At 38.3% G+C, this 14,328-nt stretch overlaps 1 protein-coding gene across 5 annotated transcripts in view; it reads left to right on the forward strand.

The window, feature by feature from the left end:
* The window catches only part of LOC122413486 (membralin), a 758,197-nt gene that overhangs the window by 401,839 nt on the left and 342,030 nt on the right, over positions 1-14,328 (forward strand). For 4 of the 5 annotated variants that reach the window (XM_043423864.1, XM_043423865.1, XM_043423869.1 and 1 more), the window contains 4 exons: positions 6,170-6,392; positions 6,498-6,651; positions 6,748-6,991; positions 7,077-7,167. In XM_043423864.1, the coding sequence (XP_043279799.1) occupies positions 6,170-6,392; positions 6,498-6,651; positions 6,748-6,991; positions 7,077-7,167 (712 nt within the window). The remainder of the gene's footprint in view (positions 1-6,169; positions 6,393-6,497; positions 6,652-6,747; positions 6,992-7,076; positions 7,168-14,328) is intronic. The other variant, XM_043423866.1, reaches the window with a different exon arrangement.

Raw genomic sequence — 14,328 nt, forward strand, 5'->3', positions numbered from 1 at the left:
TAGAATTTTTTTCCTGGATCTGAATCTTTTTTCTATGTCATACTTTTATTTCATAAACAACTATTTTCATTCGAACGTGAGGACACGGCAATATTTCGATTGAATTTCTTTCTCCTATACATTCGTTCCCTTCTATTTCTTTGCTAATGTCCTTTACAAAGTCGAACATTTTATGACACGGTGCCGGAGTTGTGTACATCGTGTCAAGCTCTAGTTTCCCGAAGTGTTATTATTACAATTTATATTTGGTCGTTCGATTTGACTCGGATGGTTTGGCGGTTGATTATTCGGTGGGGGGAATCGAATGTCCGGTAGCGGAATTTGTCCGTGATTACATGCGCAATTTTGCCACCACGGATTGCGATTATTATTTATTGGAAAATATGCTTCTGGATTTTGTCCATTGCTTGTGTTTCTTTGATTCTTATATTTAGGTCTCCCGTACGGATTGTACATTTCTCTCTGATTTTGAAAATGCGTTGGTTTTTTGTTAACCGCAATCTGATTTATTTTGGGCGTTTGTGCGTAATATTGACTTTCAACTTCTCTGCTCCGCACAAAATCCTCTTGAGCTAAATCTAATTGCGCCAATGCTTGAGCCACTAAATTCGTGTCGTTATAATTTAACGTCGCTAGATTTTTTCTTGTCCGCGGAGGAAATTGTTGTGCAATCGTATAATTAGTCTCATACGCCGTTAACGGTGGTTCAAAATTTCGGGCTTCTTTTATTTGTTTGTAAAAATAATTTTGCATGCTGCCTTCATTTTCTTTATATTTCCGTGTGGCCCACGTACTTTTAAATCGCACTTGGATCGGTATATCATAAAATTCTTTCTTAAAAGCATTTTTAAACATTTCAAACGTTAATATTTCGCTTTTATTAATCTCATACCAAGTTTTAACTCTACCTTCCACAATGGTTTCCAATAAAATCAATTTGTTTTCCGCGCGGCAATTTTTTAATCGTAAATATCGCTCGACCTCTCCCAAATACTCTATAGGATTTTTGCTTTCCTTAAATTTCGGCACGTCTACGTTAATATTTAGATTTTGTAACTGCGTAAATATTCCTGTGACCATCTCACCATTTACATTTTCGTTCGCCCGTCCAGGTCCATTTTGCGCTACATTTACGTTTCTCGTCCCTTGTGCTGTTCGAAGGTTCTTAAATTCTATTCTCTCTTGTAGGAGACGCTCTAGCTCTTCTCGAATCCTTTTCCATTCCTCTTCGATATTCATCTCTTCGCGTCGAGTTTCTGGCATTTCTGGTGATCCTTGCCTACTAATATTTTGAATTGCGTTTAATCTTTTTTTTGGAATTGCTTTGGGTGAATCGGCTTTGCGTTTGATAAGCCTTGTTACTTTTACACTTGATAGCGACTCGTTCCCACTTTTATCTTTTGCTCTGGTTATTCTCGGTGAGACCGGTCGCTTTATTTTCGGCATATATTTTACTATTTCTCGTCAAGTACATTTATCAACGTTACTAATTGGTAATAATTGTTTTTCTTTTTATAACTCAATACTTATCTCAGACGGGCTTGGTTCTGCCGTAAGTTGGGCGCCAAATTTAGAAGTTTTATTTGTTTTTGTTTTTGGTATTCGTTATAGGGACGCTGTTTAGGGTGTCGATGGTACTAGTTGGGAGAGAGAGTTGAAATGTGACCATTATACTTTTAATATTTCGAGTTTATTTGACTGTTCCTTCGACGGACGAACACCTACTGACTATCTCGGCTACTATGAAGTGTCTCTCGACCGCTCGAGACTCGTCCCCCTCTCTACATACTCACACATACATTTATTCCTAGCATTCGTGGGCCCACTATCACTCACTACAAATGATTTTTCTTTTTATTTTTCATTTGGATTTTTTTTTTATTTCTTACGTTTTATTAGAATTTTTCGACACTTGACAAAATAATTACAGATTTGTATTTTTTTAACGTAATATATATTTTTTCAGGATTTGTGAATTTTTTTTTAATCGTTCTGTTGAAATTGTTTATAGTTGGTTAAACAATTGTTTTTATGGATTAGTAATTCCGAATTTTAACCATATGAAATTATTCTAATAAGTGTTGAAATCTAATAAAATCCCGTCAAAGTTATATATTGCTCTATGGTGGCATAGACTTATGAGGGATTCTCTGTGGAACCGGCTACTTTTTTTTCGACCATCTCAAATCTATCCTATAACTGATTTTATCAAAGTACTACTAAAAAGCACTCTATCTGAATTTCTTTCAGATTTTTCAATTCATAATTTCAGAAAATACCGTTTTTTTTCAAATGAGTATATCTCGGAAACTTGCAGTAACTGAAAAAGATGATTTCACATTAAAATTGTCGTGTCATATTGGCTTTCGAGCAGACGACTCTAAATAATTTTTAAAAAGTGATGGGCTGGACAAGTACATTTAAGACGTATTTGAATATAATTTGTACCGATCCAGTCGAAGTTGAATGTTGTGAATAATACCCAGGGATCCTGAAAGTCAAAGGGGAATTGATTTTTGAAAGTCCGTAAGTTCTTAAAGAAACAGATGACTTTGATGTGAATTTTTAACGTTATTTATATGTTATGGTTAAAAAGAAATGGGTTGACATCGATCTTATTATTGGGAAGCAAGATTTTGGGATTTTTTATGGCCATTGATTTTTTAGAACTTTAATAAATTTTAGTACTGAACGTAACTTCTGTTATGACTTTTTTTCATGAACTTGTTTTTTCTCGAAAATAAATATATTTTATAAAAAAAATATAGCGCAATGAGTTTGGAAGACGACAATTTCAAATCCATCCATAAATGATCAACTGAAGACTTTTGTAATGAATTTTTCACTTCATATTTATGTTACAGTGAGAGTCAAAAAGAAAAATGAATGGCACAGTATATAAATTTTATAGTTTGCAGATATTTGCTGTATTTCAATGATCCAAATCTATATAGTATTATGGTGAAAAGATTTTAGAAGTCATGATGTTACATTAAAATGACATAGCGCACATAACATTCAGAAATTCTGTAGGTTCCCATGATGTTGGCAGGCATTATACTTGATGGCATCTAAAACTGAGCAACTGTAGACTTATCGTAATGAATATTTTCACCAATAATTCCACATTTGCACTTTGCAGAATAGGAATACTCATCATACACATTATTTCATAAGTACTGTTGTCAAAATTTGTGTTTGCCTACCGCATTCCGAAGATTCAACTTTTCATATTATCAGCAAAAAAAGCATCCAAAGACTTTTTGGAACAAGTTTCAAAATTTATTACTCGACAGACCAAGTGGAAAAAGAATAACTATACTTATATCAAGACCAGAAACTGTTTTGAGAATCTGATGTACAAAATGTGCGATTGATGATCATAGTTAGAAACCTCTTGAATCACGTTACCACAATCAGCATGAAGAAATAGTAGAAAATCATAGGACACATATTAGGCAACCAATTAATTATATAGATCGATGCGCTGCAAACCGATAGAGTCAAAACAAGGATTGGAAAGAGTAGAGCCTAACTCAATTGGAAGCAAAATATGGGAATATTCAAAAATAATGATGACATAAGAAAGAAATTAGAAAACATTTATTCGATTAGAGCTTCTCACATTATATATACTAACAGTTCCGTGTGTTCTTGTTTTATTAATTGTCAACCATAATATTTTTCCTTACAACTTCTAGACCGATTTTTGATAAACTGATTTGCCTTATTTATATTATTCACTAACTATGCGAACGTTTGATACATTTGTCCCGCACTTCGTAACATCAAACCCCGGTCGGTTCGTTACCACACAGCTAAATATCAAAGCGAACTCGTATATATAACCTACATTATTACACATGATATATAATCACGCAACTGATGATATATTTACACTGTACAATATTCCGCGCACTTTGGTTTAAATGAAAGCAGATTATGTCAGTTGACACTCATTTCCAATCGAACGAAATATCGAAATCTTAAAAGTTTCGTTTACATATGCATCGCGGTTTTTTTATTTTCACACACAGATTACAGGCTACATTTACGCGGCCGCTTTTATACCGGTTTAGTATACCACAAGTTTTAACAAAATAAATATTTATATGCACTTCGTTAGATGCCGCGAAAATTATTTTTATTTTCCCGCACGCGCTTCATAACATCATAACCTCAAACGTCAACATGACGTGAAACTTCGGCTGGTGACTCTCGAGTACTTTCGAGCTCTCGAGCTCCTTAGCTTTCCGCCAATCTTCCTTGCTCTTTTTATTGAATGTCATTGGCCCAAAAATTCTCTCACCCTTCATTGGTTGCAACAAAATTTCTCTCACCAGGGATTGGTGATCATGGGGGCCAAGAGGCCTATGTTTGTAGCGGTTGGAGTACGCGTATACAAATACGTCAAATCCTGAATGGGTTAGTAACTTTTGCATAATCTTAAGCCCGTGCAAAGTTTTTTCTCGGAAATTACGACACCGATCATGCTGATTTTGGGCTTATTCGACAGAGAACTTCTTAATTAGCTAAAAGCTCAATTTTCAAAGCTGTACATAACTCATGAGCTTCGCAATTAAAGAAAATCACATGCCAATTTTACCCCCAACCACCGCGAATCGTTTTATTCACAGAAAGTATGGTCTCCGCGAGAGCCTCAGGCCAGCAGACGACAGGGCTGTCAATGTACTTGTTCCGAGACTACCGAGTCTCTTGATGAAAAGTGATGGGCCGGACAAGTACTTTTAACACATATTTGAATATAATTTGTATCGATCCAATCGACGTCGAATTCTGTGGATAATACCAGGAGATCCTAAAAGTCTGAGAAGAATTGATTTTCTTATAATTCTCGGCAACCATAGAGTAACAAATAAATTTAGCTTTCATGTGATTTTTTTTGGATTTAAAAGCTTCTTAGAACAATTTCATAATGTTAAAATTTGGAGTAACTCATAAATTACTTGTCCTCCGATTGATATAAATTTTAATGCTGTAAGTAACTTAGATGGAATTTTGTCTAAAATTGATTCAGTTGTTAGAATAAGATAAGAAGAACGGGGCATCGTTTTTCAAAACGTTTTCAAGCTTGATATTTCGGTTTTTTATTTCTCATGTTTTATTTGAATTTTTTTCACTTTGCAAAAGGATTACAGATTTGTATTCTTTTTAATGTGATGTTTTTTTCAGGATTTATGAAATTTTTTTCGAATTGTTCTGTTGAAATTATTTACACTTGGTTTTATGATATTTTTTGGAATTCTTTTCACACTTTTCGTGATATGATCAGGAAACAAGGGACCATCAATGTACTTGTCCCCACCTTTTTTTCCTAGGGGTATATACATTTTTCGATGCTGAGTACCCGTATATTATCCCAACGCGGGCGATGGGGGTCGCAGGGGCGAAGCCCCCGAGGGTGACGATTAAAATTTCAAATTAGTTACCATGAGTACCAAATCCCATCCTCTATCGGGCGAAATTGAAAAACCGCAGAAAATCGCGGATCCATAAAAAATCCCACCCTTTGCAGCTACCATTCTTTTCTTCAGCGTTCACGATATAATTTTATTTGATGTTTTGCATATTCTAGTTTTTATTTTAAAAAATCTTAGCGCCGATAAGGTTACGTAATAATGTCTTCGCGCCCCATCGTCTCTGCGCCCGAAGAGCCGCGTCGGAAGGTCCTCACATGTGAATGTCCCCGTGCCCAAAAATCTCGTGCCACAAATGGCCCCGTCAGAACGGTGTGCCAAAACGTAACACACCCTTGTATTTTTGGAAATTTGATTTTCAGGAAATTGTCCTTCGGGGAATGGGATTTTCGGGAATTGAATTTTCGAGAAATTGTGTTTTCGGGTAATTGTATTTTCGGGGAATTGTTTTACGGGGAATTGTGTTTTCGGGAAATTGTTTTTGGGGAATTGATTTTTCGGGAAATTGTTTTCGGGGAATTGAAGTTTCGAGAAATTGTTTTCGGGGAATTGTTTTCGGGAAATTGTATTTCGGGCAATTGTTATTTGGGAAATTTTCTGCAAAGCCTTAGGTCTACCTATGCCATCTATTCACGTTCATTCGCTTTCTTCGCGTATTCTTACAGTTTCATAAACAACATACAGAATTTATCATAAAGAGGAAGAAAGATAACGTTACGTTTTTTCCTTAGGTTTATAAACATTGAGCCTTCGGCGGTAGACGAGGAACAAACAGTTGCTGACGCTATCAGCAAAAATGAACATCACAATATCACCTTAGCCAATAACGTCATTCGGAGTTCTTCCACCAATTCCGATGCTATCGACAAAAAAGAGTTGACGAATGCTACGACGACAAGCTCACTTTTGTCTACCAAGTTATGGCCCGAGAACAAAAACGATGAACCCAAAGAGGTAATACGCATCATTAGATACTTAACCAAAATACATTTTCTCGCTGAATAGAAAGAAGTGGGAACGAACGAAAATATTTTGTACGATACAATAATGTTCATTTAGGGGTTGTTGGGTCATGGAATATTTACATCGTCCACTGAAGGCAAGGCCAATGTTACAGCCAAAGAATCTGTAGATGAAAAGGAATCCTCTCCAGATAACATAATTCAACCTTTAAAAAGTCAAGTTCCCGACGTTGAAAAATTTGTTCATGCAGGTTGGTTTTATGGGAATTAATACAGCTCACTCCCAGCTGATTCTGTCATCGTTGCCGTTATATCTAACAATCTATAACAAATTGCAAAACCTCCAGTGTTTCCAGAAGATGAATACATCGTTGAGTATTCATTGGAATATGGTTTTCTTCGTCTATCTCCTGCTGTACGACAAAGGCACAATATTCCAGTCAAGATCGTCACGTTAGATCCGCTCAATGATAAATGCTTTGGTGATGCCTTTTCTCGATTCATCCTCGATGAATTGCTTGGCTATGACGACTTGCTCATGGCTAGCATCAAAACGCTTGCTGAACACGAGGACAACAAAGGCTTCCTTCGGTAAAGTCCATTCATTCAACTCAATCAACTATTTTTTGTTGCTCCACAACACCGAATTTGACTAACGAGAATTTTTATTTTGTAGAAATGTTATAACGGGTGAACATTATCGATTCGTTAGCATGTGGATGGCCAAAACTTCATACCTCGCGGCATTTTTCATAATGCTTCTTTTTGTAAGTATAAGTACTCTATTAAATGCTAAGTCCATAAGAGACGAAGAAGGGTTGGTTTGAATTGAATTTTTTGCTGCTACGAACCTACACTGAAATGTAAGATTTAAGATATTTAAGATATTTAATATGAAAGAAAATCTATGTGACAAACAGGGTTGCAAAATTTGTAATGAAAAAGTGATGCATCACTCATTACTTTTTGAATTTGTAATGGAAATGAAATCCATCACTCATTACTTTGAATTTTGTAAAGTGAAAAATTTTTCTTACTCATCACATTGCATTTAGCAATGGTATCATATTTGCTTCAGACATTGCAGTACATTTTTTAAGCAAGGGTTTTTACCATGGGTCAAACTGACCCAATGGTCGTAATGACGTGTTACTCGGCTACCAGTCGATGTAACGCTGTTCGTACCAGGGAAAAATGACCCGATGGCAGTTGCAATGTGTTACTGGACTACCTGTACGTGTAATGCAGTGCGTGTAATGCAAGGGTCAGAATGACCCATTGGCACTATCCACGTTATACTTGGCTACCAGTCGGTGTAACGTTATTCGCACCGGGTCAAAATGACCCAATTGCAGCAACAAGGTGTTCCTGGGCTATCTGTACGTGTAATGCAGTGGCCCCTGAGTCAAAATGGCTCAAAGGTAGTACGACGTGTTCTTCGGTACCAGTCGGTGTACCGCTATATAAACAGGATCGAAATGTCCCAATGGTTGACGCGACAACGGTAAGTGTAACAAACTTGTTGCACTATATCAGTAATAATATAATATTCCATTATAGTAACAGGTACGTGTCCGTGACTATACCAAAAATGTTTGCAAATGAAATTACCTTGAAAATTTTTTCAACTATGTGCAATTTGGGACGATAAGGTAATGAACGCTTTTGTACAATTATTCTCAAACGAAATTCATAATTAAACGTGAATAATTATAGTCAAACATAGAGACGTCATATTGATTTTGAAAAATTTATCAAAAAAAAGAAATTGAAGTTGCTCTCCAGTGACAATATTAGTTAAAAATACGACTAGACAAATATTTATGGAATATATCAAGAGACTCGGTAGAGTCTCGGGACATGTACATTGACAGCCCTGTCGTCTGCTGGCCCGAGACTCTCGCCGAGACTATACTTTCTCTGAATAAAACGATTCGCCGTGGTGGGGGTAAAAGAGGCATGTGATTTTATTGAATTACGAAGCTCAGGAGCCATTTAGCAACTTGAAAATTGAAGTTTAAGTCAATTGAGTAATTCTCTTTCGATTCCGCCCTTAATCAGCATGATCAGGAATTCAAGAATTCATGCGTCTGTATTTATCAACACCATCAAAGGCACTTTGATGCTCTCGAGTTTCTGATTCATTGGATCTGACGACATCCATTTTTAGACGTTGTGATTGCTTGTTGAAATTAGTTGTTGATGATTGGAAATCTGACGTCAACTTCAGAACGTCGCACACGGCGCAGCACAGCTGGTAACAGCAGTCATAAATTCGACCGATATACATATATATATTGTGACGTGACATTTCGCCCCGCCACGTCCGTACGAACCCGTGTCGACCAGTGGACCGGTATACGGCCCATACTTTTGCCGACGCCCGCCGCCCGCCTGTTTCATTCGGATGAAGATTCTTTAGTTTTAACTGCGTCACGTAACGTTAACTTTGCCTTACTTTGAATTCTTGAATTTCTTCCTTTGTATTATTTATTGCCTACTTGCGCACACGCCATCACGAATTGCCTGTAAAAAGAGAGGGAGACGCGCATTTGCAGTACCTACTTGTATGCTATCTTTTGTCGATCGTCGACGGACTTGAGGTCGAATCTTTGTTTCGCGACTGTGCCTCGTGGGAGTTCCCTCGGGATCACCGAAGTACCTCGTTTCCTCTTTCCCCCCCTCTGCCGACCGCGCGCGCGGGTCGCGCTTTCGCGTGCTCAATTTCTCTGTGTGGGGTTCGCGGGGACTTTCCTGTCAGCGTATCGGGGACTGGGCTCCGCACAACCAAGCTCAGTCCAGTGGGCGGTCAGAGGATCACGCCGGTTTTATCGGCCAATTTGAACGCCTCCCGTGACCTCTTCGCCGAAACAACCGAGAATTGTCCCGTCCACCGTCGTCCGCCCGGGCACTACAGTTCGTTCAAACCGGCGCCTCGTCCAGTGGGGCTCGGGATTATCCATCGGGAGTCGGGGTGTAATCTTTGCCTGGTGGCGCCTAGTGGACCCACCGTGGCTCGAAGGGACGCCCCGAGTCGCGAGGGAGGTCTCCCCCCGGCTCCCCGGTAACGTCGGCCGAGTCCCCAAGAGGAACAGTGTCCGGGCCTTGACAAAACCACCGAACGCGGTCGGGAACTTTGCCCGCAAAACCCTTCATTTTTTTTGAATCCGGCGTTAGCCACAACCGAGCGCGTGAGAGGTTAACTCTCCCACGTGCTCGATTTTCGTATTTGCCGCGGGAAGCGCGGTGCGCGAGCAACCACAAGTCCGCTCGTGAGGCGCGAGAGCGTGGCCCATAGCGTGCGGCCCGGCGGAGAGGGGGAAGTGCCGAGACGGCGCACCGGCCAACGCGCTAGTCAGTCTTCATCTGAACAGCACGGCGGACGGTGCCTACTACCTGGCCTGCAGGGATCTCTCGGTAAGCACGCTCCTCATGTTTCTCTTCATTCCTGTTCTCGTGTCTCGAGTCCGTTTTTCGTATAATGTCGCTTCTAGGGGATCGAGTCCCTGACATTTATTTGTAGATTGTGCCTGACGAGAGATCGTGGAAGGGAATTGTCGGCCTCGCGGCCGGCAATCGTCCCGACTCTTTCTCCATCGTCTCGCGGATATTTCTGGGATGGAACACGAGGACAGGAGCGATATTGTTTGGCCAATTGCTGATTCCGCTTATTCCTTTCACTAGTTTTCGCCTCAAGTCTCTAGCCGTCGCGTTATTTCATTTTTCGTCATGTTACCTGGCATCTAGCGCGCGTGCCGGTGCCCTGCCTATCTCTCTCTCTTTCGCGATGTCGCGCTTCGGGACGTACGGCGTTGAGCCCCGGCGTTGTCTATCATATTGTTTCATGTGCGCTCTTTTCCGTCTCGCGTGTTACCCCTTCGTTGTAATTGAACTAATTTGATTTGTCCTCGGTATTGCCCTCGCGTGGCGCACTGAGTCGATTATAATATCTCTCTGTCTAATTTTACCTGCGCTTACCTACAGCCTCCGCGGCTGTTCAATCTTTTCCTGCGCTTTACCTACGGTACTCGCTACCGGTTACCTGCGCCTTACCTCCGGTACTCGCTACCGGCTACCTGCGCTTTACCTACGGCGCCTGTCGCCGTTTGTCCTCGACCGGCGCTCTATCTACGGCCTTCGGCCCCTGCGGATGATACCTACGCGTTATCGTTTAGTTCTGAGGCACTCAATGTAATCTCTACACGTTTTCTTAAAAATTTCTTGTCGGCATTAAACGGTGAATAAAATTGTTAATAATTTACTGGATCCATTGACTTGTGTCGGCTACATTCTTTCGTGTCGTGAATGGTTGTCTTTTCCCCAAGTACCCTCCCCTCTACCTTTAGTACCTCAGATTCGAGCTGAGTAGTCGGGTCATCCTTCGTCACGCGGGGAATCACGGGGTCGTGAGTCATCTTCCAATTCGGGTGGGCAAAACTACGTCGATTTTCATCGGCGGTACGCTTGTACCTGGCGCCCAGCCCACCCGGGGCCGTGTGGACCCGTGATTCTCCTCACCGTGAGCGGAGAAGGGGCGAGGCGACCCTCCCGGAGAAAATGTCTCGTTACAATATGTACAAACCATGTGTCAGTTTTTGATCGTATGAACAGAGTTTCGACATTACGAAGTGCGTGCAGGATCAATAAAAAAATAATTTTCGTCATTTAAAGAAGTGCATATTACTATTTATTTTGTTATTTGTGATATATTAAACCGGTATCAAAGCGGCCGCGTAAATGTAGTCTGTGATGTGTGTGTGAAAGAGAATATAAAAAAACCGCGATGCATATATGTCAACGAAACTTTTCAAAATTTCATTATTTCGTTCGATTGGAAATAAGTGTTAACTGAAATAATCCTTCAATTAAACCAGAGTACGAGAAATATTGACCAGTGCGAATATATTGTCAGTGGCGTGGTTATATATCATGTGTAAATAGGTTATATATACGAATAAATAGAACAAAAATACACGCAACAGTTAGAATGATATTAGAAACTTTAATTGAATAAATGTTTTCTAATTTATTTCTTGTGTCGTCATTATTTTTAAACATCCCCATATTTTGCTTGATATTCAGTTTGGCTCTGCACTCTCTCCGATCCTTGTTTTCACCCGCTCAGTTTGCAGTGGATCGATTCATTTTATTAATTCGTTCCCCAATATGTGTTCTATGATTTTCTACTCATTCATGATGATTGTGGTAGCATGATTCGAGAGGTTTCTAACCATGATCTTGAATTACACATTTTGTAAATCAGATTTTCAAAAAAAAATCTGATCTTGGTATAGTGTGTAGTTATTCTTTTTCCATTAGGTCTGTCAAGTGATAAATTTGGAAACTTTTCTAGTAAACCTTTGGATGCTTTTATTGCTAATGATATGAAAAGTCGTATCTTAGGAATGCGGTATGCAAACACAAATTTTGATAACAAAACTTATAGAATGACATGTATGTTGAGTATTTCCACTTTGCGAACTACAAATATGGAATTATTATAAAAAAAATTCATTCCGATAAGTCCACTGTTGCTCAGTTTTGGATGCGATCAAATATGATGCCTACCAACACCCCCAGAAACTTACAGAATTGCTGAATGCAATGTGCGCTATGTCATTTTAATGTAACATCATGACTTTTGACAACTTTTCATTATAATGCTGTAGATTCGGATCATTAAAATACTGCAAAAATCTGCAAACTATACAATTTAAATACTGTGCCATTCATTTTACATTTTGACTCTAACCGTAACATCTATATGAAGTAAAAAATCGATTATAAAAGTCTTCAGTTGCTCATTTATGGATAGATTTGAAATTGCTGTCTTCGAAGCTCATTTCGCAGATACATTGAACTGCAGCAGATACCTGCGAACTCTGAAATTTCTGTGGATAAATATATATTCTACGGATCACCCCTTATCTTTGATTATGGTAATATGTAATGGAACTTGGTTCGGCAAGTTTTTAAGTGTTCCTTTTCAAATAGTATTGAAGTTTGTATGACTGATATACAGTGAATACTTCCAAACTTTGATATTTCTGTGTTGCAGCGTGTGTGCCAATCATTCAAATCATTTACTCCAACCGCATCATGTAATCTAGAAAATTCATCACAAAAGTCTTCAGCTTTTCTAAATAATTCAATGTTCCTTTTTCTATTCCTTTCCGAGTTTTCGAATTTCTAAATTCATTTCTAAATTGTTCTGAAATGGTTTTCCTTCAAAACCAATGCAGGTACCTTAAACGTCTTTGAATTCTGTTGCTTTGTTGAATTAAGTTTGCTTAGTTTTTTTTGCTGCTTTGAGTTCTGGCATAATAAATGTTAGAAGTTTTCGGGTACTTTTTTCCAGCAACTATCAAACTGTGGATAATTGGACCTCAGCGGCTACTTGCAAACTTTGGAAATATATTTCATTGAGGGCACGTTTTGGATGAGACGAAATCTCTAGATTCAGAATGCAAAAGCGACATTTAAAGTGGGCAAATCTGTTGGATTTTTCGTGTCTTGAATTTGATCTATCTTTCATTTGAATTCTAAAGAAAAGGGATAAATAAAATCTGTTCCATTAAGGAAATCTTTACATCAGTTCTTTCTTGGTATGAAGACTTGGAAAAAATCGCCAAAGGCCGAGGACAGACCGGTGACGAAATATTTTCAGTACAATTTTGACGAAAAATAGATCTTTTGTCGCGGAAACCCACGTTATAAGCCGAAAATCATATTACAGCCCACGAGACGCATTTCTTCACTCTCTTGGGTTCTTATTATACAAAACATATTAGAAGATAAGGGGGAAAATCACCAACGTAGAAGAACAAACCAGTGACGAAATATTTCCAGTACAATTTTGACGAAAAATAGGTCCTTTTTCGTGGAAACCAACGTTATAAGCCGAAAATCATATTATGGCCCACAACACGCATTTCTTCATGCTCTTGGATTCCCAATAGACAAAACATATTAGAATACAAGGAGAAAAATGACCAAAGTCCAAGACGAAACCAGTGCCGAAATATTTTCAGTACAATTTTGAAGAAAAATTGGTCTTTTACGTGGAAACCAACATTATAAACCGAAATTCACTTCTCGGGCCTCATCCCGGATTCCTCCATGCTGTTGAGTTCCTAATAGGCATAACATATTAGAGTATAAAGAAAAAAATCGCCAAAGTTCAAGGGCAGACTTGTGACGAAATATTTTCACTACAATTTTTACGAAAAATCGGTCTTTTATGGTGGAAACTAACTTTATAAGCCGAACATCATACCTAGGGAAAATAAGATTGGGAAAAGTACATTGATGGTCCCTTATTTGCTGATAATTTCATGAAAAAGATTATCCCATAAAAAATGTTCGTATGAGAATGGAATCTATAAAAATGTACTAAGCAAATAATTCATAGAAATTTATACTAAAATCCTATAACCGTCATAACATAAATGAGGAACTTTTGAGAAAAAAGGCGTGATATCAAACCATAAACTTCCCCTAGGGAAAAAAAGGTTGGGACAAGTACATTGATGGTCTCTTGTTTCTGGATGACATAGAAAAAAGATTTAGAACCAGGAAAAAAATTCTATAGAAATAATAAACGAAAAATTGAAAAGTTCAAAGAAATTCAACGAAAATAAAAAACAATCGAAAAAATTCTGTAAAAAAAAATAAAAAAATTTCAAAAAAATTCATAAATATTGAAGACTTTGGAAAATGTACTATCCAAGTTACATGTAGTATAAAAAAAAGTAAAAAAGGCACGCCAAGTATTAAAAGGTCGTGATCGTCGTTTTAAATGATTTTCTATATTCGCATTGTCAATAAATGAATTTAAAAAAATGTTTAACTGTGAAAAAATATGAGATCTATTGTAATATATACAGCGAATGAATTACGTTTCCTGTAGGAATTCTGAATTTTGGAAA

The sequence above is a fragment of the Venturia canescens genome, chromosome 7 (assembly GCF_019457755.1).
Source record: "Venturia canescens isolate UGA chromosome 7, ASM1945775v1, whole genome shotgun sequence".
In the NCBI taxonomy this organism is placed as follows: domain Eukaryota; kingdom Metazoa; phylum Arthropoda; class Insecta; order Hymenoptera; family Ichneumonidae; genus Venturia; species Venturia canescens.